This window comes from Trematomus bernacchii, unplaced genomic scaffold, assembly GCF_902827165.1.
Source record: "Trematomus bernacchii unplaced genomic scaffold, fTreBer1.1, whole genome shotgun sequence".
In the NCBI taxonomy this organism is placed as follows: Eukaryota; Metazoa; Chordata; class Actinopteri; order Perciformes; family Nototheniidae; genus Trematomus; species Trematomus bernacchii.
The window spans coordinates 9,449,143-9,476,050 of NW_022987567.1; the positions used below are offsets into that span (position 1 = coordinate 9,449,143).

The 26,908-nt window shown below is 40.8% G+C and overlaps 1 protein-coding gene across 1 annotated transcript; it reads right to left on the bottom strand.

The window, feature by feature from the left end:
• Positions 1-72: 72 nt before the first annotated feature.
• Positions 73-26,613, bottom strand: amacr (alpha-methylacyl-CoA racemase). Its single transcript, XM_034126072.1, has 7 exons — positions 26,561-26,613; positions 26,340-26,445; positions 23,070-23,341; positions 21,576-21,719; positions 17,610-17,770; positions 2,207-2,393; positions 73-1,185 (listed from the first exon to the last, which is right to left on the bottom strand). Exons 3-7 carry the CDS (start codon positions 23,314-23,316, stop codon positions 776-778), a joined length of 1,149 nt encoding a protein of 382 aa, XP_033981963.1. The 5' UTR covers positions 23,317-23,341; positions 26,340-26,445; positions 26,561-26,613; the 3' UTR covers positions 73-775.
• Positions 26,614-26,908: the final 295 nt, after the last annotated feature.

Below are 26,908 nucleotides of genomic sequence, written 5' to 3' on the forward strand. Positions count from 1 at the left end.
CCTTAATCTCATTGTTCAGTCACAAAGTCATTTCAGTCGTGTCTTTAAAAATAATCCTTCACAGTAACAACATTTCACCCATGAGGAAAAACTTGCATTTTATTGTGATTATTTTACAACATTGTTTCACAGTTTAGGAGTTACATTTACATTCATAGCATGACACTAATTGTAATAAATCACACGTTGCTGTCAAAGGCGTTCGGCAAGGTTGGATATATTTGAAATGTAGACATTTGATTCACATAAATTGTATTTATAGTGCTTTTCTTCAACGTTGAGGTTCAAGAAAAGCGCTATAAATACAATTTATTATTATTATTCCGAAAAATGTAATTGATGATTGAAAAAAACAAATATACCCAAAAGTTAAGTTTGTCCCCCGAGGGTTTTGAACAATAATAAAGAAACGTATTGTGTATTTTCATTATAACCTGTTTTATAATGACTTTATTTTGAAAATATTTGAAATGTTTTTTTGTATATTTATTATCCATTTTATAATAATTAAAAATATATTTTCTATACTTTTTTTTTTACACATCTGCCGAGGCTTACAAACAGCATTCTCCAGACTTAATACAACATCCTTGTCTGGTACACTTATTAATTACCTTTAATAAAGTAAATCATATGGCAATGGCGATATCAGTAAAAATAATCGCAATTAGTTATTTTCTCCAAAAGCAGCTTCAACAATTCGTACACCTCTGATTTAAATTTGCTTTATTGCAGATCAACAAATTGTGCTTTTAAAAAAAACCCAAAAAGGTGTCTACAACTTTGCTTTGATTGCATCCCCCTCCACGACCCCGTGTGTCATCATCTGCTCTATTTCTTCAGATTTAAACCCGAATTCGTTAAGCACTTCCACCGTGTGTTCTCCGATAAAGGGGTCAGAGGAGAGGCTCGGTTCTGCAGGAGTTCTGGAGAGAACCGGAGCCGGACGAGGACTCTCTTCCCCGTTAGAGTCCGTGAGGAAGGAGTTTCTCTCCTGGTTGTGAGGGTGGGAGCTCACCTGCTCGAAGGAAAGCACAGGTGTGACGCACGCATCCGTCCCGTCAAAAACCTGCGACCAGTCCTCCTGAGATTTAGAAGCAAAACGTTCGGTGAAGATTCGCCTCAGCTCCGGCCAATCGGTGAAGCTCATCTGAGGAGGAAGAGATCCAGGGTCCAGGTCCAAGCCTATAGGAAGAGGAAATTAAATGTTAAGCATCAGTTTGCACGTACTACTTTAAAGGTCCCCTATTATACTGTTTTGCCTCAATATATTACAGGTCTCAGATATATCCAGAACCTGTCTCTGATTGGCTGAAACACCAAACAGATCATTGCAGCATTACCCATAATCCCCTCTGTTTCAGCCCTGTTTCCAAAGTGCTGATTCTCTGTCTGTTACTTTAGATGACAATAAGGAGCCCCTCCCCACGCCCCTCTGAGAGAGATTTGGTTACAAAGAACTCAATGGTGCTCTAGGAGGAGATCCAGGTGATAAGGGGGGATGGGGGGTTACCTTGGTTGCTGATTGGCTAATGGTTACACAAGACAAAACATCGTTATGACATCATGAAGTGGCCAAAATCTGATCAGCTCATTTTCAGACAGGTCAGACAGATCCCTCGCTCTACCCCTCGCTATCGCGTGAAGGGTCTGCTTTATGCGCTCCGCACAGTAACCCTGCTGCGAGGCTCTGGCGAACAGTTCATGAGCGTGCTCACTAGCGCACCTCCCCCCCCGGTTCATAAAGTCAAGAACCCCTCAAAAGGTCCGGTTTATTTCATTTTAAGGATGCGCACCAAGCAACATCTCCAGGTGCTCCTTTGAGAACCAGGGCAAAAAAGGTATGTGCCCCCCTGATTATATTATAGGTCTCAGATAAATACTAAACATGTATCTGAAGTCGCAATATTTTAATAAAGCAAAAATATGTAAATATATCTGAATGAAGTTTTTCCCCCGGCCTACAAACAGCATTCTTCAGACTTAATACAAAATCCTTGTTTGTAAATTTATTAATGGTGGAGGCAAAATTAAGGTCTCCAACTTTGATTGCATCACCCTCCCGTGTGTCATCATCTGCTCTATTTCTTCAGATTCAAATTCGTTCAGCACTTCCACCGTGTGTTCTCCGATAAAGGGGTCTGAGGAGAGGCTTCATAAGAGCAGCATTATATAACCGTTTCTGTCGGTTCTGCCCAGTACGAACCCTTCAGCAGTTGAGTGTAAAACTGCGGTTCGATGGCGCCCACGGCCACGTATTTTCCATCTGAGGTCTGGTAGGTGTCGTAGAAAGGCGCCCCGCTGTCCAGCATGTTCTCTCCTCGAGGGCGATCCCACATCCCGATGCTCTGAGACTTCCAGGCAAACGATCCCACGTACGCTGCTCCTTCAACCTGAGGAGAGAAGGAGGAGAGAAGGAGGAGAGAAGGAGGACATTAGAGGAGAAGGGGTCTGTGTTTCTGTCAGGAAAATATCACTCGTCACCGGCTTGAGCTTCAATATCAGGATCCATGTATTTATTATCCTTGCAAGAAAGGAAGTAGTCATCAAGTAGTCATCACTTATATACAAGAGAGGGAGTTACACAGTCACGAGATGGAGGAATACCGGTTCTTCTAGGTAATCATACATCTTTCTTTTCGTTTTCTCTCAAAATTCTGACTTTTTCTCAAAATCCTGACTTTTTTCTCACAATCCTGACTTTTTTTCTCAAAATTCTGACTTTCTCTCAAAATTCTGACTTTCTCTCAAAATTCTGACTTTCTTTCAAAATTCTGACTTTTTCTCAAAATCTCAAAATTCTGACTTTTTTTCTCAAAATTCTGACTTTCTTTCAAAATTCTGACTTTTTCGCAAAATCAAATTCTGACTTTTTTCAAAATGTTTGAATTTTCTCAAAATTCTGTATCTTTTCTAAAAATCCTGACTTTTCTCTAAATATTCCGACCTTTTCTAAAAATCTCAAAATTCGGACTTTTTTCTCAAAATGTCAACATTCTGTCTTTTTCTGAATACTTAAAATGTTAATAATCGCTCGTCCCCGGCTTGAGCTTCAATCTCAGGATCCATGTATTTGTGATCCTCTCCAGAATGGAAGTAGTCATCACACACAGAGCATCAACTAGTTCCTGAACAGTGTCCTTCACATGCTGATATCCAAGAGAGGGAGATACACAGTCACAAGATGGAGGAATAGAAAGCAGTATTCAATGTTTACTTCAGATTAGCTCCACGTCAGAAATGAGCATGCTTGTCATATGTCTATCTCCATAGAGGCTGAATCATCATGTTAATCACATAGCTATCATATGCCTCAAACAGTCCTGATGCTCTTCTAGGTAATCATACATCCTGTCATGTTCACAGCTACAGTTGGGATACCTTTGTTATTATGTACTCTCAGATTGGAAGAGGACATTCAGGATTTTCACAACAAATTATAAACGACAGTTCGAAGTCAAAGTGAGGAACTTTTGTCTCCCCCATCTGGCAGTAATTATCATAAGGGACAGAGCAGCAGCTACGTTAAAGGTGGAAGTTACTATCTTGAGTAGATGCTTCAGATGCTACCGTTTTCTAGACAAGACACGGGTATATGATCCTAAGTATTGGTTTGGAATTGGGCATAGAAAGTACCTTTGCTTTCAGGGTGAATTAAATTCTACAGGCAGAAGAAAAGAGAGCACTCCTTTATTCTGGGGGGGTTGGACATGCAGCAATTGGACTTGTCGGAATAGATGTCCCTCCTAGGTGTTTTACAACATCAGAATCAAGTTTATTGCCAGGTACATTTACACATACGAGGAATTGTCTTTGGTGTAGGGTGCAGCGAACAAAAACATGAGAAACAACAAGTGGAAACTAATTATTTATTTTGTACGTTTTTGTGTTTCTCTTATTTTCCTACGATACTGTTATGATTGGCTGTGAGTAAGAACATATGAGACAGGTTTTTTCTAGAACGGGGCAGGTCATAAAAGATTATTTTCTTCTCCCAGCTCCTTTTCGGGTACGGTGTGTTTATAGAGACATGTTTTGTAAATAACTGTTGAAATGAAAGGCGAACAAAGCTCAAAGGTAAAGACCAATATGTTGTTGACACGCTGTGCATTCATGTAATGCACAATGTGTGTGGGCTCGGTATCAGATTTTAATGCATATATTACCCCTCGCTCAGGGCTGTAGACGGCAAATGCTTTTAAGTTGCTCCCATTATATATATTATCTAAACATAATGACTGATATTGTACAACCCTGTCTGTCGAAAACCAAGGGCAACGAGAATAAATGAATAATGTTTTCACTCAGACGCCAAACCTCGCTTAAACATGGGAACTCATTTTGGAGCCAATTCCCTTTCTATAAATACATGTGCATTACATTAGACAATGCATATATTGATATTAGGAGTAATTTCTCTCTGTTCTGTTCTGATATTATATTTGCCTTTTAATTTAAAGAGGCCCTATTACGCCTCTCCTTTAGTGTGTTATACGTTTGAATGCATGTAAATGGTCTGCAGAGGCTCAAATAAAGAGCTTTTTGAACATAAAAGCATGGAGACATGTCACAGTAGAGACACCACATACTGATATACACCTAAACATCAGCAGGAGAGGACTCTTTAAAGTAGAGACACTACATACTGATATACACCTGAACATCAGCAGGAGAGGACTCTTTAAAGTAGAGACACTACATACTGATATACACCTGAACATCAGCAGGAGAGGACTCTTTAAAGTAGAGACGCTACATACTGATATACACCTGCACATCAGCAGGAGAGGACTCTTTAAAGTAGAGACACTACATACTGATATACACCTGAACATCAGCAGGAGAGGACTCTTTAAAGTAGAGACACTCCATACTGATATACACCTGAACATCAGCAGGAGAGGACTCTTTAAAGTAGAGATACTACATACTGATATACACCTGAACAATCAGCAGGAGAGGACTCTTTAAAGTAGAGACACTACATACTGATATACACCTGAACATCAGCAGGAGAGGACTCTTTAAAGTAGAGACACTACATACTGATATACACCTGAACATCAGCAGGAGAGGACTCTTTAAAGTAGAGACACTACATACTGATATACTCCTGAACATCAGCAGGAGAGGACTCTTTAAAGTAGAGACACTACATACTGATATACACCTGAACATCAGCAGGAGAGGACTCTTTAAAGTAGAGACACTACATACTGATATACACCTGAACATCAGCAGGAGAGGACTCTTTAAAGTAGAGACACTACATACTGATATACACCTGAACATCAGCAGGAGAGGACTCTTTAAAGTAGAGACACTACATACTGATATACACCTGAACATCAGCAGGAGAGGACTCTTTAAAGTAGAGACACTACATACTGATATACTCCTGAACATCAGCAGGAGAGGACTCTTTAAAGTAGAGGACACTACATACTGATATACACCTGAACATCAGCAGGAGAGGACTCTTTAAAGTAGAGACACTACACACTGATATACACCTGAACATCAGCAGGAGAGGACTCTTTAAAGTAGAGACACTACATACTGATATACACCTGAACATCAGCAGGAGAGGACTCTTTAAAGTAGAGACACTACATACTGATATACACCTGAACATCAGCAGGAGAGGACTCTTTAAAGTAGAGACACTACATACTGATATACACCTGAACATCAGCAGGAGAGGACTCTTTAAAGTAGAGACACTACATACTGATATACACCTGAACATCAGCAGGAGAGGACTCTTTAAAGTAGAGACACTACATACTGATATACACCTGAACATCAACAGATTTGTTGTCGTGCGCTTCATGTGTGAAAGGTAAACTCTGGAGAATATGTAAACCAGATTCTCTGCACATTTCACGTTATGAAAAATACATGTCCCTAGAGGCGATAGGGTTATTGAATTCATCTCACAAAATCTATGAATGTTAATTTGTCCTGAAGTCAATCTTTAATGAATATAAATTACAATGTTTGAAATGAAAGAAAAAGCATAGATGCTTCTGTTAAAGTTATTTATATATTCATTAAATCTTTTTGTTTGAATTCAAGGAAAATCAAGTGCAATCCATCACCTGTGTTTACTCCCACATGCCAGTGAAATCATGAAGGTCTCTCACAGAATAGCAGAAGTTTACTAAATGGATTTCAGCACATACTCCTGTAAAGAAAGCCGCCTAAGTGCACCGAGGAGAAAATATCGAGTGGCAATCACTTGTTGAATGCTAAGCTTTTCAATGCACCAATGGTATTCTCCTGACTCTTCACACCTACCTACATGTGTGTCACGCAGCCTACACACGGCGGCGTGCGTTGCCGCTTGGCGGTGGGCGTGTCTTGAGCTTGGGGAGTTTACGCGAGCAACGCGACCAACAACCAATCACATTAATCTCCCGTGTCTCTCACCAAGGGCTGGAAAATTGAAGAAGTGACCAGAAAGTCGGGGTTGTCAGCTGGAAAAAGCGATGTCTATTATTTTAGGTACTAAACGAACGGGGGCTTGCAAAACTTTTAGCTGCTGCAGGAAACAAGACAGGAGTTGATAATTGGAAGGGGGGGTCTGTGTAAAGTTTGTGATGGGAAGGGGGGGGGCGTTCTGTTTGCAGCGGGGTAAAAAGGCTTTAAAAAGGCTCCCGTGTATGAATCTCACCATAGACATTAATGTCTAAAAAGCGATTTTTAATTAATGTCTATGGTGCTATTTTATGCAACATTGCATGGTGGCTAAATATACTGTCTATGCCTGCTGTCCATTCAAACGAAGTACACTGGATATAAACTCCCCTAACAGGCGAAAACCTACCAGTTTCACCCACTGTCTCTGCCACCTCCCTCCATGCCTGGCTCCTCCGGTTTGTATCCCGGTAGGTGAACAGGGACTGAAAGCACCGGGTGATTCCCTACCGCTACGATTATTTTTTGGCATATGAGGAAATGAACTGCGGTCTGGCTCTCTCAGCATACACGCGGTTTGATTGGCTAGCGCTTGTACTGGCAGATTTGCATACGCGGGATTTGATTGGCTGACGCCTCCGCCTCAGCTTCAAAAGTAGAACATTGCTCTACTTTTGCAGCGAGCACCGCGAGAAAAGCTACGCTTTGCTCCCAGAATGCAGTTCGGCGAATCGTGACGTCACCCCATTCAAAGTGAATGGGCAGAAGCGTTGAAGCGTCAACGCACGCCGCAGTGTGTAGGGGCCGCAACGCAGCCTACACACTGCGGCGTGCGTTGCCGCTTGGCGGTGGGCGTGTCTTGAGCTTGGGGAGTTTACGCGAGCAACGCGACCAACAACCAATCACATGAATCTCCCGTGTCTCCCCCGGGTATAAAGGCTTTAAAAAGGCTCCCGTGTATGAATCTCACCATAGACATTCATGTCTAAAAAGCGATTTTTAATTATAATAATAATTAATGTTCTACTTTTGAAGCTGAGGCGGAGACGTCAGCCAATCAAATCCCGCGTATGCAAATCTGACAACACCTGCTGCAGCAGAAATGTGCCCTCTGTGGTTTAAAGTAAGTGGCCTGCATTCATTCATACACACACACACACACACACACACACACACACACACACACACACACACACACACCACACACACACACACACACACACACACACACACACACACACACACAACACACACAACACACACACACACACACACACACACACACACACACACACCACACACACACACACACACACACACACACACACACACACACACACACACACACACACACACACACACACACACACACACACACACACACACACACACACACACACACACCACACACACACACACACACACACACACACACACACACACACACACACACACACACAAATCTGAAATGCAATCACGGTGTTCGCTTGAATGAAAAGAACGAGAAGAAGAAGTAGAGTTCAAGATAGATTTTGAAAGGAAACAGTCTTATGTTCTCATGTAAGGCTGAAACGAGAATATAAATTATTTGCATCAAATCTCCGTTAAAGTACTATTCCAGATCATATTTTCCTTAAAACACAGAACGTACGACACTTAATGTGTTGAATTTTGAACGATAATAAGATTCTATGCAATAAAAAGAATACAAATGTTGATTTTACTAAAAAAGGGAAACCAATAAGGTGTTTTTTAAAAAAGGCGTATGGCTGAAACGATTCCTGAAGAAACTAGATTATCAACATTCTATAGGCGCTTTCACACCGGAATACTTTTCCCGTTTAGTTCCGATAGTGCCTGGAATTTTGCGTTCACACCAAAAAGAGAACTTAGTTCAGAGAACTTTTACCCCCTTTTTAGTCCCTGCTAGAGAGGTGGTACTTTCCTGGGGAGAAAAAAGTACCAATTTCTGATTGGCTGGGGGAATTGCAAACCACGCCCCGTAAAACTCTGAAAAGTTTTGTGAAGCCGCCATTGTATTTTCTGGCATTAGCATTATTAGCATTAGCATTAGCCCCGCGCACCAACGGAGAGAGAATAACTTATGGCAACACAAAAGAAAACATGGGAGCGGTGGAGATGAGGAGGTGTTGGCGTTCTGGCGATTTACTCGGAAGGCACTCCCAGCAGCTTCTACTGAAGCCAGTCCACAACTCCGGGGACTTCCGGCCGGGGACTTCGGGTGGCAGTATACGCCGTGAAGTTGTTTGCGGCCTGCCAGTAAACCCAAAGCAGAAGAAGAAGAAGTGACGTCAGCGGCTTCATTTGCCTAATCCTCCCTCAGGGAATTTATTCCGGTGTGAATGCGATCAGGGAACTAAGTGCTCGGAACTAAGTGCTGGGAACTAAGTGCAGGGAACTAAGTGCTGGGAACTAAGTGCTGGGAACTAAGTGCAGGGAACTAAGTGCTGGGAACTAAGTGCTGGGAACTAAGTGCTGGGAACTAAGTGCAGGGAACTAAGTGCAGGGAACTAAGTGCTGGGAACTAAGTGCTGGGAACTAAGTGCTGGGAACTAAGTGCAGGGAACTAAGTGCTGGGAACTAAGTACGGCAAAGTACTTGGTGTGAAAGCGGCAAATGCATCAAACCTTCCTTAAAAGTAGTATTCCAGATACTACTTAGTTAAAAACACAGCGTGTAAGGCAATAATTGTGTTAAGGTTTGAACGATAATAAGATTCTATGCAATACAGGAATAGAAATGTTGATCTTTCTAGAAAGGAAACCAATAAGGTGTTTATTTTGATGCAGAAATGGCTTCATTTGCAGGAACGTTGAGATGTTAAAGCAACGGTCTGAGACATTTATTTTACTATGATTATATTTAGATTTGGTTGATGCAAAGGAAATAAGAAGCAGTCTTATTTTGATGCAAAGAAGTGTAGATTTGCAGGAATGGAAGTAAAGCATCAAATCTGGATATGCAAACAGGGATATTTTCTCTCTTAAATCAGTGATTATTCGTGATAAATAATCTCAATATTGATAAAAAAAAGGGCTGCACAATGGGCCTTAATGTTGCAGAAACACAGTGTACTTTGCACAGATTTCTCTAAGACGGCTCAACTACCTTCAACTAAATTGCTGCTTTTCTGCGAGTCCTCGGGGACAAATCACAGAAAAGCAGAAGTGGTCACATCTTCATTTCTCTTTCTCAATTATTCCGTGTCAAAACCAAGAGTCACGCATGAAATATGGAGTGTGTAGGAAACAGCAAATCTCTCAATGTGTGTTCCAGTTTGAATGTTCTCTGAGTCATAACAAAAGCAGTCGTGACTCCATGGAGTGTTTGCATAGAGAAATTAATACTATTCATTCAGGGGTTTTCAAAGTGTGGGAAGTTGAGCCTCCCCTCAGAGAACATAAGAACAGCCGCCCCTTCCCAATTATTATTGCTATTATTATTATTAATGTTGAAATTGCTATAATACAGGGGTATTATTATCCAGTGGAAAGCCCTTACCTACTGGCCTAGTTAAATCAAAGTGGTTAATTTGTTTGGCTGGGCAGTGTAGTTTTACACACCGTGTTATTTGACTTTCTCAGGACTTAAAACTGTTTTTTGGGGACAGACCCCTCCCCTACAAAGAAAAAAATATATTAAGGTCATCATTTTAACAGTTTTTTATGCTCATCGAGTCATCCGTGAGCAGAGCATCAAGTTGGCATGACTATAACAGCTGAATGCGGCGATTACCATGTTGTTCAGCAAAACGCCTCACAAACTTATTAAGGTCCAAAGCTTTAGTGCGTTTTGCTTCAATGCTGAGTACAGCCAACCTTGACAGTCTCTTCTCTGTCATTGTAGACCGCACCTCATTCCTTCCTTCTACTTGGGTCCGAATCATAGACTGTATATATAAATACATATAAGTCAGAATGCTTCTCGGTTTGCTCCGTCCCGTTCAAATGAAATCACCGCCAATCACATTTCCACGCTCGCGCTAGGGCCGGGGGAGGGGTTACAAGTAGAGATGTCCCGATCCGATCACGTGATCGGGGATCGGAGCCGATCACGTGATTTTCAAAAGATCGGAATCGGGAAGAAAAAAATCGGGGATCGGGATTTTTTTTTTTTTTTTTTTTTATAAAATATTTTTAATATTTCATTTAATGTTACAAAACAAAAATGACCATGTTCACGTCTTGAAGTCATCCTGAGGCCTTAGTTTTGGTTTAAAATTACACAACATCATGTATGTGTTGCTTCTTTTGGGCTTGTTTTCATAGACCTGGCTGCTTATTTCTCTCAAATCTGGCAACAGAGTGGGCGCAGTGTCTAATAGTAGCAGTAAGCTAACGAGAGGCTACGTTCAGCTGGTGCCTCGGGAGTCGGGACAGAGAAAATGTCAGGAGTTTGGAAGTATTATAAAATTGAAAGCGAAGGCAGTGTAACAGCCAGATGCAATGTTTGCAAGGCGGAGGTTCCGCGTGGTGGAAAGAACAGAGCTACGTTCAACACGACCAATCTAATACAAGAGAGAGAGCAAAAGAGAGAGAGAGAGAGAGAGAGAGAGAGAGAGAGAGAGAGAGAGAGAGAGAGAGAGAGAGAGAGAGAGAGAGAGAGAGGGAGAGGGAGAGAGAGGGACCGGTGTCAGCGGGGACCGTGATGTTAGCATCTGGTTAGCTAGCTGCACTAACGGACATATGGAGCTGTTTGTTCCACAACAAGCTGGAGGAGAGTCCTCTCCTCTCAGACTGAGAGACTCAGGTGAGCTAAAGGACTCTCTGAGGGTTTAGATAGTTAACTTTAGTCTAAGTTATCTCAGTGGGTCTCAAACGGTTTGGTCACAAATTATTCAAAAGATTATTTCCGCGGCACACCTTCATATGATCATTATAGTTATACAAACAATAAGAGAATAAATGAAAAACAGTTATGAAATACTATATGACAGTAAAACAAGAATAGAGTTTTAAAAGGGGAGTGATTAGTAAAATATCCATAAAGAAAAAGTACATCTGTTCACAGTTCTGTTTCATATGGGTGTTGAGAGAGGTATCCATAGATCTCTTCATTTTGCTCTCAAAGTGCACCAGATTGATGCTTTTAACTTCAATATTTAAAAAAAAATATTCCCGGGGGAGCATCCCCCCCAGACCCCCCTAGAGGAGGTGAGGTCCGTCCCCCACTCATAAAAAAGAGCACTTTACCCCTGCCTATATGCCGTGAGCTGATTATCGAGCCTTCATTGTAACAGTAATTCAGATGCAGCCTATATAAAAGGCCTCAAATTGTAAGCACTGTCTGGGCCGTCTTTTTCACTCAATTCTGCAATAGGTAGATCTCGCCTTTCACCTAGGCCGAGGTCGGTGATCTTGGGCTTAAAAAGGTTGGTGACCACTGTTTTAGAGAGTATACTGACATGCAGTTTCCAAGCAGCTCACCAGTCTATGAACAGAAACAGAAATGTGACTCGAAACAGCAGGCATGAAAAGAGTTGAACCATTAAAGCACTCAGAAAGCACAGACCACCACCGAGGCCAAATGACTGTTTTGCAAAAGTAAAACAACATCTTGTGTAACTGCCACTTTATCAGATGTGTCCTTAAGACTCTGCTACACATTTCCAGCAGGTTGCAAAACAAATCGTTTTTCTATAATTATAATTATAGGAAGAAGCTTTGAGTCTCTCTAGCTCAGGTTGCTCTAAGGAAATATCTGCTGCTGCATAGAAGAAAAAACGATGTATTCACCGTCTTCACTTTAAAATGTTTTGAGCCAATATGAGATTTGACAACGCACATGGAGTCCTTGCTAGTGTCTAGTGCAGTTGGTCCTTCATGGAAACCTGCAATAACTGATGTTTCTGTCCAGTTCAGGGTCGTAGAAAGAAATCCATTGACGTGTCATCACCTTTCAGACCAATATGTTGAGCTTTTGCTCGTACAGGTGCTTGTTTAGACCCTCTAGTAGTTAGACAACAACATTGTGTTTGCTAGAAGTATTTGTGTTTGTTTACACCTACTGAATGCAAGTCCAATATTGTGTCTTTTAGCTCCTTTCTGGGTCTCCACCACCCACTCATCTGTCTCTTTATCTGCTAAATGCTAAACGATATTTAACAACCACCACCTTTTGTCTCATAGAAAGACACTATAACACTGGTGAGGGTTAACCAACACAGTCAACTTGACCTACAGCTAACCAATTACCCATAAAATCAATAAAAAGCTCCGTGAGGCTGAATGGAGCTACAGATACATCAATTATAACAACCATTTCCACATTGTTAATATAGAAATATTGATTATAAACGGCGTTGTTCGCCCTGTAAAGTGCTTCTAAATGACCCACAGCTGTGAATTTAGATGAAATGTGTCTTCAACCTCTGCTGAGAGTAATGTACGTGGCCTACGGCTTGATGCAATGCATGCTGGGATGGCTGCAGCCCTCGCAATTATTGAGACTGGATAGAAGATTTGACAATGCACAGTGACGCACATGGAGTCCTTGTTAGTGTCTAGTGCAGTTGGTCCTTCATGGAAACCTGCAATAACTGATGTTTCTGTCCAGTTCAGGGTCGCAGAAAGAAATCCATTGACGTGTCATCACCTTTTAGATCAATATGTTGAGCTTTTTTGATCGTGCTTAGCTAAACAATGAGCAATAAAAAGCTCCGTAAGGCTGAATGGAGCTGCAGATACATCCCTTATAACAGGGGGGTCAAACTCAAACACACAGTGGGCCAAAATAAATAAATGGGTGCTAGTCGAGGGCCGGACTGGTTTAATGTTTATTGCAGAACTTATTGAAATGAACTTATTGCACATATTAAACCTGGAACTAACTAAGCTTAAATGATTGCCTATAAAAACAACATTAAATAATCAGTTGCATTCATTTCTTATGGCTCTCTCTGCAGCTTGTCCAGAGTCATTTCTTATGATTACATTTCTCCACAGGCCAACAACAGCTTCAACAAAACTATTTCCCTCAAAGAGAAAACCAAACATGCCCTGTTGTCTCAAGAAAAGGAAACATCCATGTAAACTCAGTGTGCTGCTCTGTGATGCTAGCTCAGATACTTGGCATCTCATCTTGGGTGCAAGTTCATCAATGTTTGGGGTCAGGCTCTGAGCTGAGGAGACCCTCAGGATGGAGTGAAGGTGTGCGTGCAATATACCGGAGGGCCAGATCTAATAGTAATTAGAAATTATCCTGCGGGCAGAAATTAAATCCACCAAGGGCCTGATTTGGCCCCCGGGCCTTGAGTTTGACACATGTGCTTTATAACAACCACGTCCACATTGTTCATATTAATATAGAAATATTGATTATAAATGGCTTTGTTTGCCTCTGTTAATTGCTTCTAAATGACCCACAGGTGTGAATTTAGATGAATGCCAACATCCTAATGCAGTGCATGCTGGGAATGGCTGCAGTTTACGCAATTACTGAGAGAGGACGGTTGAATGGAGAGCAATAATACGACTTGTAGCCTGCATTTGACTGACTGTTTGTGTACAGCTGAGGAGGATTACATGTCATGGCAGCAGTTCTCTCTGTGTCACGACTTGTAATTCTCAGGCAGATGGCGTTCCTGTGATGGCGTCTGGGCTTTGGATCGGAGAGGCATCGTAATTACAAGGAAGTGTCGCAAACGAAAACAAGCCGTGAACATTAGAGTATTCAGAGGACACAACTGTGTGTTATGAGAAGTACTCAGGTCTTGAGTAAAAGTAGAAGTACTCAGGTCTTGAGTAAAAGTAGAAGTACTCAGATCTTGAGTAAAAGTAGAAGTACTCAGATCTTGAGTAAAAGTAGAAGTACTCAGGTCTTTAGTAAAAGTAGAAGTACTCAGGTCTTGTACTTGAGTAAAAGTAGAAGTACTCAGGTCTTGTATTTGAGTAAAAGTAGAAGTACTCAGGTCTTGTACTTGAGTAAAAGTAGAAGTACTCAGATCTTGAGTAAAAGTACTCAGGTCTTGTACTTGAGTAAAAGTAGAAGTACTCAGGTCTTGTACTTGAGTAAAAGTAGAAGTACTCAGGTCTTGTATTTGAGTAAAAGAAGAAGTACTCAGGTCTTGTACTTGAGTAAAAGTAGAAGTACTCAGGTCTTGTACTTGAGTAAAAGTAGAAGTACTCAGGTCTTGTATTTGAGTAAAAGAAGAAGTACTCAGATCTTGTACTTGAGTAAAAGTAGAAGTACTCAGATCTTGTATTTGAGTAAAAGTAGAAGTACTCAGGTCTTGAGTAAAAGTAGAAGTACTCAGATCTTGTTCTTGAGTAAAAGTAGAAGTACTCAGATCTTGTACTTGAGTAAAAGTAGAAGTACTCAGATCGTCAAGAACATACGAGTATAAGGGAAAGGGAAACATAATAACGATACGTTTAAATGTAGTTTAGTACATTTTAGTTTTTTGGAGGAAACTTGAATAAATGAAGTTAATGTTTTTCAAACTAATACATGAAACACTACAGCTTATAAGTACAGCTTATTATTGTTATTAATGGCTGCAACCGTGGATGTGTACTTATTTGATTATTATATATGTGCTTGCCTTTGTATTTAATAAGTTAGTCCTTTATTTGAACTTTCCTCTTTGCTGTAAATGTATGGGTTTCTGATTCTTCTTAGATATTAAACTAAAACAAGTATGCAAAGAGTAATACATTGAAGTACATTGAAGTACATACAGTATAATGTTTGGTTGTGGTATTGGTAGCGAGAAGCGTGCTAGTTGCATGCTGCTTCCTCCCTACATTTGTAAATAAGTGCTGATTGTCTCGTGCGTTTCTCTGCTGCAAAAATCGCTAGTGCTTCAACTTTCAATGATCAAACCTCCCCATGGTTTGGCTGCTGGTGTTGAGGCGAGATGTATCTGCCAGCAGGGTCTGTGGCTGTGAAATGAGCTCAGACGCTGCCACGTTGTGCAGAACTGCATCAACACAGTGGGAGGAACTTGCAACTGTCAATGCAATTTCTGTGAGCAATTTCTGTGAGCAATTTCTGTGAGTACGAAGAATTTCAGTCGAGAAAAATACGAAGAAATAATGAGAATAATGACAATAGGGCTCCAGCAGAAAGACCATCTGTGTTTGTTGTTGACTTATAATCTTCTCCTATTTAATATTGACTAATCCATTACTTGCACAATAATATCCTGCATGTATATTTTCCACATCCACGTATATATATATATTTATTATATATTATTTCCCGGTCTTGTTTTCTCTTACATTGCCTTTACATTCTTCTTCTTGTGTGTCAGTCATCCACACCAATCAGAAGTGCTGTGCTCCACATGTACCAGCCATTGTTAACCAATCAGAAGTGGCCCATGATAGAAGGTGATTGATCCAATCACCTGCCAAGTATTTTTGAAAGTGCTTGCCCTTTTCCAAATGGCTTCCAATGGAGCTTTCCTAGATGTTTTTGGTGAAACAAACCGTCTGAGTCAGGTTAGTAATGCTCCATCACATGTTCTACATCTATTACAGGGTGAGTCTTAAACTGAAGCTTGACTTTAAAGCAACCCAACAAAAAATATGATCCAATAATAAAATAAAACACATTTTAGTGTCTGCTCGAGTCCTCACTGACACTAAAGAAAGTGGATCACATCAGTCCTGTTCTGAAGTCCTTACACTGGCTTCCTGTGTGTCAAAGAATAGATTTCTAAATGTGGGTTTAGGCCCAAAATACATGTCTGACCTCCTGCTAAATTATGAACCATCCAGAACCCTCAGGTCTTCAGGGACTGGTCAGCTCTCTGTCCCCAGAGTCAGAACTAAACATGGAGAAGTTTAGTTATTATGCTCCAAATATCTGGAACAAACTCCCAGAAACCTGCAGGTCCGCTGCAACTCTGACTACTTTTAAATCCAGGCTGAAGACTTTTCTTTTTGCCGCTGCTTTTAAATTGAAACTGAGCGGTTGTGTTTCGTTTTTGGTGAATGAACATTTGGGGCTAGTAACCCCAGGGGATCAGTGTCTGGGGACTCTGGCTGGTTTCCTCTGTGTATGCTGCTCGGGACGTATGTGTCATACAAGCGTACACAGCTCATGTTCACAGCTTAAATGCCTTTTTCTGAATGTCTTTCATTTTTGTAAAGCACCTTGAATTGCCTTGTGTTGAAAGGTGCTATATAAATAAACTTGCCTTGCCTTGCCTTGCTATGCATTTCAATGTTTTACTATGTGTAAATATGTAGTTTCTGTATCAAAAAGTTAAGCAACGACTAAGGAGATCATTATAATGTAGAAATGTTTCTCTGTGTTGCAGCAGCTTCATTTCACAGTCAGACTCAGACACTTTGATTTACTTCATCATCTGAAGGCGTACTGCATCTAACACTTCGGATAACTTCATAAAGTTTGGACGCCGAGGGGCATGAACATCTTTCTGATGTGAGACACGTCCTCGACCTGGAGTCTTTGTTTGATGTTTTCTAAAAGAAGCACCTTTCAGTTAAACTCCAACAATATCTCCAACTGTGTCTCACTGTTTGTTAACCGTCTCCACTGCCATTAACTGGACGTTGTCAGTTTACAACTTTATGATTCTTGTGTATCCTCTATTGTCACTTCTAGGGCTTCATGATGTGGTAAATAACTAACTAACTAAATATAACTAATTACGATTATTTTTGAGTGATATTCCATTTGCATTATGCATTTTTGGAACATTATTCACATTATTATCTAAAAAACTATTTTCAGGTGTATATCAGTATGTCGTGTAGTGGCCACTTTATGATGTCATAACGATGTTTTGTCTTGTGTAACCATTAGCCAATCAGCAACCAAGGTAACCCCCCCCCCCTTATCACCTGAATCTCCTCCTAGATCACCATTGAGTTCTTTGTAACCAAATCTCTCTCAGAGGGGCGTGGGGAGGGGCTCCTTATTTTCATCTAAAGTAACAGACAGAGAATCAGCACTTTGGAAACAGGGCTGAAACAGAGGGGATTATGGGTAATGCTGCAATGATCTGTTTGGTGTTTCAGCCAATCAGAGACAGGCTCTGGATATATCTGAGACCTGTGATGTATTGATGAAGAACAGTATGATAGGGGACCTTTAAGAAACGTTTGTAAACGTATTGGGCACGACATAGAAAAACATCCCTCTAACTGTGGCCTGTCACAGTTACTCAGTGCATTATTATGGGAGTGAGCGCTCACCATGCTGGCGTCGATGATCTGTCCTCTCCCAGACCTCTCTCTCTCCAGCAGAGCGAGCACGATGCCCAGAGCGCAGCTGAGACCCCCGCCGGCGAAGTCTGCAATCAGATTCAGAGGAGCGTAGGGTTTCTCTCCGCTGCGACCCAGCCGGGACAAAAGACCTGCCACGGGAAATACCAAACACAGACTAAAGCTTCACACAGGATTTAACCCTAAACCCTGACCTGCAATGTGCAATACAGACACTTTTCTTTAGCAACTGTAAGATAAGATAGGGCTTTATTTATCCCGAAGGAAATTGTTGTGCCAGAAGATACAACGAACACAACAGCATGATAATAAAAATGTACAATAACAGTGCAGCAAAAAGAACAAATGAAACAACTACAAGAGACATAGACGGTCCAAACACTGTCCAGTAGCAGTATTGAATAGTGCAAAAAGACGTAGTAGCAGATACGTAATTTGCAAGTCAATATAGCATATTGTTATTAGTATTGCACATGTAGTAGAAAGTGAAGGAGTTCAAGTATCTCGGGGTCTTGTTCTCGAGTGAGGGAACAATGGAGCGTGAGATGGGCCGGAGAGTCGGAGCGGTACTGCAGTCGCTTTACCGTTGTGACGAAAAGAGAGCTGAGCCAGAAGGCAAAGCTCTCTGTCTACCGGGACATTCTCCTTCCTACCCTCACCTATGGTCATGAAGGATGGGTCATGACCGAAAGAACGAGATCGCGGATACAAGCGGCCGAGATGGGTTATCTCCGCAGGGTGGCTGGCGTCTCCCTTAGGGATAAGGTGAGAAGTTCAGTCATCCGGGAGGGACTCGGAGTTGAACCGCTCCTCCTTCGCGTCTCAAGGAGCCAGTTGAGGTGGTTCGGGCACCTAGTAAGGATGCCACCTGGGCGCCTCCCTAGGGAGGTGTTCCAGGCACGTCCAGCTGGGAGGAGACCGAGGGGCAGACCTAGGACCAGGTGGAGGGATTATATCTCTTCTCTGGCCTGGGAGCGCCTTGGGACCCCCCAGTCAGAGCTGGTTGATGAGGGGAAAGGAACGTTTGGGGCTCTCTGCTGGAACTGATACCTCCGAGACCCGAGATGGATGGATGGATGGATGGATGGATGGATGGATGGATGGATGGATGGATGGATAGGTGGATGATGGATGGATGGATGGATGGATGGATGGATGGATGGACGGATGGATGGACGGACGGATGGATGGATGGATGGATAGGTGGATGATGGATGGATGGATGGATGGATGGATGGACGGACGGATGGATGGATGGATGGATGGATGGATGGATGGATGGACTGATGGACGGATGGACGGATAGATGGATGGATGGATGGATGGATGGATGGATGGATGGATGGATGGATGGATGGATAGGTGGATGGATGGATGGATGGACTGATGGACGGATGGACGGATAGATGGATGGATGGATGGATGGATGGATGGATGGATAGATAGATAGATAGATGGATGGATGGATGGATGGATGGATGGATGGATAGGTGGATGATGGATGGATGGATGGATGGATGGACGGATGGATAGATGGATGGGTGGATGGATGGATGGATGGATGGATGGATGGATGGATGGGTGGATGGATGGATAGATGGATGGATAGGTGGATGGATAGGTGGATGATGGATGGATGGATGGATGGATGGATGGATGGATGGATGGATGGATGGATGGATGGGTGGATGGATGGATAGATGGATGGATAGGTGGATGGATAGGTGGATGATGGATGGATGGATGGATGGATGGATGGATGGATGGATGGATGGATGGGTGGATGGATGGATAGATGGATGGATAGGTGGATGATGGATGGATGGATGGATGGATGGATGGACGGATGGATAGATGGATGGATGGATGGATGGATGGATGGATGGATGGATGGATGGATGGATGGATAGAAGGATGGATGGATGGATGGATAGATGGATGGATAGATGGATGGATAGATGGATGATAGGTGGGATGGATGGATGGATGGATGATGGATGGATGGATGTAGTAGAAAGTGTTTGTAACGATGATAATGCTATTTATTTGACACTAGTGGTGGTGTGGCTCATCTCAAAAGTTGTGTCGGATTTAGCCGTCTACTTTGTTCCTCATAGGATTTATAAACTATAATGTACAGTATAAACACCTGTAAATAACTTCATTAATCTGAACATACATGTATTATCAGGCCACAGACTTAAACCATATGAAGGTCATTTTAACAGCAAGTCTTTATAGTTTGTTTCCATGCTGAATTAAAGCTCAGTATTATTGGATCATTTGTTTTCTGGGGATCGTTGTGTTCTTAAAAATCGTGTTTTGCTTTGACTTGTATTGAAGTCATTACTCAATTTATTCATGCTGCAAAACACAGAGTCGCTAACTAACAAGCACACTGTGCAACACACATAAAAAAGCAGCCGTTTTATTACAGAAACAAATCATGTAGAGCGATAATAATGCGAGAGATGGATTTAAAATGAAGTAAGCATACATGCACAGCTCCAGGACCTCAGTAAAGCACCGTTATTATGTGAAATGTTGTACTTTGAGAGTTGCATTACAAGAGGGAGATGTTAAAGATTGCGTAAGAAACTATATTACAAAATGATATTAGAGAGTCGGGAATGCAAAGCTTTAGGGGGGAAATAGTTTTCAATATATCTTCATTAAACGCAACGACCTCACAGGCCAAATTACCATATCTCCAGTGGTATCTTTAATATAAATACATAATAAAAACAATTATAATAAACACATTCAGGCTCTTTATGTGCTGCAAAAACAGTATAATTAGCGGTGTGTGTTTGCAGAGCATTAAAAAGGTGATAACAGATTATTTTAGTCCTCTCAATGACTCATACATCCCTATTGGATGGGTTTATAATATGCCTATTGTGACAAGAAGGTTCATCATTATGTGCAACAAAGAACTCAGAACAGCGGACAAAAGACTGTCTGTCAAAGCTGTCATTTTAGAGTTCATAATTACGACTTTTAAAGCACTGCAATTTGTTTTGTATTGCAAGTTACATACCTGACACTGAATGACAGTGTTAGGAACTTTTGTGTCTGGGTTTAAATTGGTTTTATTTTTATAAATGGCGCCTCCCAGTGAGTAGGCAGTCATTTATGTTACAGTTGTATTGAAGGCTGCTATTGATTGGTTGTAGTTTGCAAGGTTACTGATTTGTGTAACACAGTATTTGACACACTTTAAAGAGTCCTCTCCTGCTGATGTCCAGGTGTATATCAGTATGTAGTGTCTCTACTTTAAAGAGTCCTCTCCTGCTGATGTTCAGGTGTATATAGTAGTGTCTCTACTTTAAAGAGTCCTCTCCTGCTGATGTTCAGGTGTATATCAGTATGTAGTGTCTCTACTTTAAAGAGTCCTCTCCTGCTGATGTTCAGGTGTATATCAGTATGTAGTGTCTCTACTTTAAAGAGTCCTCTCCTGCTGATGTTCAGGTGTATATCAGTATGTAGTGTCTCTACTTTAAAAGAGTCCTCTCCTGCTGATGTTCAGGTGTATATCAGTATGTAGTGTCTCTACTTTAAAGAGTCCTCTCCTGCTGATGTTCAGGTGTATAACAGTATGTAGTGTCTCTACTTTAAAGAGTACTCTCCTGCTGATGTTCAGGTGTATATCAGTATGTAGTGTCTCTACTTTAAAGAGTCCTCTCCTGCTGATGTCCAGGTGTATATCAGTATGTAGTGTCTCTACTTTAAAGAGTCCTCTCCTGCTGATGTTCAGGTGTATATCAGTATGTAGTGTCTCTACTTTAAAGAGTCCTCTCCTGCTGATGTTCAGGTGTATATCAGTATGTAGTGTCTCTACTTTAAAGAGTCCTCTCCTGCTGATGTTCAGGTGTATATCAGTATGTAGTGTCTCTACTTTAAAGAGCTCTGATTGGTTAGTGCTTGTGTCGTTACCTGACATGGCGAGGTAGTTGATGTCGTGTCCGGCAGCAGAAGCGTACGATCCGCTCTGTCCGTATCCCGTCAGTCGAGCGTAAATCAGACGAGGATTTTCCTTCAGAAGTTCCTGTGGACCGAGGCCCAGTTTCTCCATCACACCTGAAACATCATTATTCATCAGCGGCTGGTAACCATAGCAGCAACAGATGGGCTGTAGCCAATTAGAAGCCCCCTTTTCACACACACACACACACACACACACACACACACACACACACACACACACACACACACACACACACACACACACACACACACACACACACACACACACCACACACACACACACACACACACACACACACACACACACACACACACACACACACACACACCACACACACACACACACACACACACACACACACACACACACACACACACACACACACACACACACACACACACACACACACACACACACACACACACACACACACACACCACACACACACACTTTCAATTATAATTAAAATGGAATTACTTTCTAACTTGTGAATACATTGATTTAATTAAACCTCAAAATGTTTTCTGAAACTGCTCTTTGTATTCACATCATCAATGTTAGGCTATATGTGCAAATAATGTAAACTAATTATTCATCTGTTGTCTTCAGGCTTTTTGGGGCGAAAAATGTATATACACTTCAATCATGCCTACGGGAGCAATTTTGGTTCAGCACCTTACCAAAGGATACTTTTAAATGTTGAATGCATGCATGGAGATTGAACCACTAACTCTCTGATTGCTAGACACCCATTTAAAGGGGACCTATCATGCAAAATGCACTTGTGTACGTCATTTCTACATGAATATGTGTCCCCGGTGTTCCAGGGAAATCACCAAGTGTCAGAAAACACAACCCTCTCTATTTTCCTCCATACCCAAATCTCTAAAAAAGGGGCTGCAACGGATCTGATAAAAACTGATCCAGATTTGAACACTGTCCTGACGTCAGGACGGTGGCGCTACGGCTATTGGGCCAACTCCACCAATCAGGAGGAGACAGCCACGGCCATTGCCGTTCAAAAGCGCTGGAGACGCTGTAGTACATATGCCAGGCCTGTAGATGGTGCTGTTCTCACTGAATCAGCCCTTGCTAAAACAGATCTAAAAAATGTCAAATTGAGCGAAATGAGGCATGGCTAAAATGCATGATCTGTTTGGTATTTTGAAAAAAAAAAAGTATAAATATGCCTTATATAGGTATGGTCCTACACTATATTATTCAAATATAGCATGATAGGTCCACTTTAATGTATGGTATGTTTTTCTGAATGTACTCTCGCTCGTCACAAATTCAAAACCAGAAGCATGGCACATCCCTATTGAATGCAATGTAAATATGTACCAATATGAAGAAGCTATTTTGTGCATGCTTTTTGTAAGCCCAGACATAATCAGAGTTATTTACACGTGTTGCTTAATACCAGTGCCGTTTCCCCTCACCTTTCCTGTAGGGCTCGAGCACGACGTCAGACTGAAGGCAGAGTTTCTTCAGCAGAGTGACGCCCTCAGATGTTTTCAGATTGATGGCGACGGACCGTTTCCCTCGGGCCTGGGTGTCCAGAGACATGCCCGTCTTGGTGCGGTCGACACGGATCACCTTCGCCCCGAAATCAGCCAGAATCATCCCACAAAACGGAGCCGGAGCGAGGCCGGCCAGCTCGATCACTCGCACTCCAGCCAGAGCCATGATGGGAGGAAGACTGGGGGGGAAACTACAAGGAGAGAGAAGGAGTTTTAATGATGTAACTGCCATTTCATGTCTTCATTAAAAACTCACCTGTTCACCATGGCCTTCGACCCCTAACCCACCCCGACTTCTATTTATTTAATTTGTACTTTATTATTTGCCCTTCTTGATTGCTCACACCATGCCTTAGGTCCCTTGAAAGGCGCTATACAAATGTAATCTATTATTATTATTATTTGTTATTTAAGATTCTACTTATTACTTTTAAAGCCTGGACCTCGAAGGTACTGTATTATCCCTTTTTTAAATCAAAAATACTTTCCTATAATTTCTCTTTTAACCCTTAAAACCCTACAACCTGCCAGAGGGTTGGACCAATTACTGTACTTGAGTAAAAGTAGAAGTACTCAGGACTTGTACTTGAGTAAAAGTAGAAGTACTCAGATCTTGTTCTTGAGTAAAAGTAGAAGTACTCAGATCTGGTACTTGAGTAAAAGTAGAAGTACTCAGATCTGGTACTTGAGTAAAAGGAGAAGTACTCAGATCTTGTACTTGAGTAAAAGTAGAAGTACTCAGATCTTGTTCTTGAGTAAAAGTAGAAGTACTCAGATCTTGTACTTGAGTAAAAGTAGAAGTACTCAGATCTTGTACTTGAGTAAAAGTAGAAGTACTCAGATCTTGTACTTGAGTAAAAAGTAGAAGTACTCAGATCTTGTACTTGAGTAAAAGTAGAAGTACTCAGATCTTGTACTTGAGTAAAAGTAGAAGTACTCAGGTCTTGTACTTGAGTAAAAGTAGAAGTACTCAGATCTTGTACTTGAGTAAAAGTAGAAGTACTCAGATCTTGTACTTGAGTAAAAGTAGAAGTACTCAGATCTTGTACTTGAGTAAAAGTAGAAGTACTCAGGTCTTGTACTTGAGTAAAAGTAGAAGTACTCAGATCTTGTACTTGAGTAAAAGTAGAAGTACTCAGATCTTGTACTTGAGTAAAAGTAGAAGTACTCAGCCTGACCCGAGGAGATATTTAGTAACTAAGGATGCTATATCACTTTTTTAATTCCAAAAAACATTCCTATCATTTCTCCTTTAACCCTTAAAACATTACAACCTGCCACCAGTGGTTTGGACCAATTACTATAACCCGAAACTGAATAGAAAATGAAATTACAGTTGGATTTTCAAATATCCAAGAAGATATTTAAGGATGCTACATTACCATCTTCTCTGAAATTACTTTTGAAGGTTGTTTTTTTTATCAAAAGACCTTCCTATAATTCCTCCTTTAACCCTTAAAACCCTACAATCTGCCACCAGTGGGTTGGATCAATTACTATAAATAGGAAATGGAATTATAGTTGGATTTTCAAATATCCCAATGTCCAAGAACGAACCAAATCTGAGCTTTAATGACTTTAATAAAGACTCCTAAAAAACCTCAAGAGTAGAGAACACATGGGTCCAGTTTTAATAACCTTACAGTGGTTTTTGGATTGATTTTAAGATGTTCCTTATTACTTTTAAAGCCTGGACCTCGAAGATATGTATTTACTGTTGGCTGTTAAAGCCCCTCAGGGTGCTACATCAATATCTTATTTTAAATTACTTTTGAGGAATTTACTTTTTCAAATGTATTTCCTATAACTTCTACTGCAACCCTTAAACCCATTAACCTGCAGTTGAGTTTGCGGGGCACTCTCTTTATTTTTTAATATTGAGAACATTTAACTAATTATTATAGCCCAAAACTGAAAAAAACTAATTCAAATTTCCCAGCATTAAATTCTGCCCTATAAACGCAGAATGTTGATAGTCGTGCATGTAAAACACAAGTTGGTATTTTAACAGTTTATTTTCTACCTATAAAAATATTGCTAACAATGACTTAATTCAGACTGAAAAATAGTGAAAAATGCTAAAAGTGAGTGAACTTTTAAAATATATCAGCCAGACAAATAGTAACTGAATTGTGTGCATGGTGTACAAATGACATTTAGACTTTGACACTATCTGTTATCTACTTACCAAAGTACAAAGTTATGTATTAATGAAGTCCTACAACCAATCAGGTCTGAAGTAAAACATGTAACGCTCAGTTAAAAATACTAGTTACCAGAAATGTTGTGTACTAAGCAGAGGTGGGAAAAGTACTCAGATCTGGTACTTGAGTAAAAGTAGAAGTACTCAGATCTTGTACTTGAGTAAAAGTAGAAGTACTCAGATCTGGTACTTGAGTAAAAGTAGAAGTACTCAGATCTGGTACTTGAGTAAAAGTAGAAGTACTCAGATATTGTACTTGAGTAAAAGTAGAAGTACACAGATCTTGTACTTGAGTAAAAGTAGAAGTACTCAGATCTTGTACTTGAGTAAAAGTAGAGTACCAGAGTGTAGGAATACTCTGTTACAGTAAAAGTCCTGCATTCAAAATGTTCCTCAAGTAAAAGTAGGAAAGTATTCTCATCAAAATATAGTGAAAGTAGCGACAGTAAAAGTACTCATTGTGCAGATTGGTCCATTTCAGAATAATATATATGATATGTTTTATAATGGTTGATCATGAAAGTGTTCTCAAAGCTGGTAAAGGTGCAGCTAGTTTGAATGACTTTGTATACTGCAGGGTAGCTTGTGGATTTACTCCAGGTGGAACTAAAGTCTGATTTAACACTTGATTATATTTCACATCATTCATCCAGATCTGTGAAGTAACTAAAGGTATTAAATACATCATGTAGTGGAGTAAAGTAAGTACACCATTTATTTCGGAATTGAAGTGGAGTAGAAGTACAAACTAGCATAACATGGAAATACTCAAGTAAAGTACAAGTACCTCAAAATTGTACTTGTAGTTGAGTAAATCTACTTAGTTACTTTACACCTTTGAAAGCTACTAGGCTGCTAACCTGCTTTATGTCCAGTGCCGCTATGGAGGTCATAACAACAAACCTGAAGTAGCTGCAGTTTGCTTTAATTGATATCAGTGAACAAACGTACATTAAAAAGTTATTTCTAAAAACAGTTCCGCGTACCTTTGCTCCCGAGTCGGTGACAGGTCACTCTGCTGAAGGATGCTAGAGTTAGCTAAAGTTAGCCGCTACAAGTGTTTGATATATCCAAAGGCGTACCCGAAGAAACCTAGAAACAGTCAAAAACACATTAATGAAATGCAAATAATTCGGATATTATTAATTAAATGGCTCTTTAAACGGTTGTTTGTTGAGCAGGTAAACCGATAGACACTACAGTGTACCCCATTTTTATATCTACTGTTGTCTCCGCCCGGTTGGATCTGTTCGGTGTACGCTGGTTATTACAAACAAGCGACCAATGTTTACAAGCTGCTTCCGTTTACCACAGCACGACGGTCGCAAGAAATCTGGGAAATGTAGTTTTGTACATTTATACATATTATTATAGAAATTAAAAAAGAAAAAATACACTTTTGTCTGTGATGGAGTATGTATACATAATAATGCATATTTGATATAAATAACACAATAATCGCAGTTATTTTTAAAACAATTAACACATATGAATAATTACTGCATTTGTAAATGACTAGATGCCCTATAATGTAAACCAATCTTACATTGTGTTT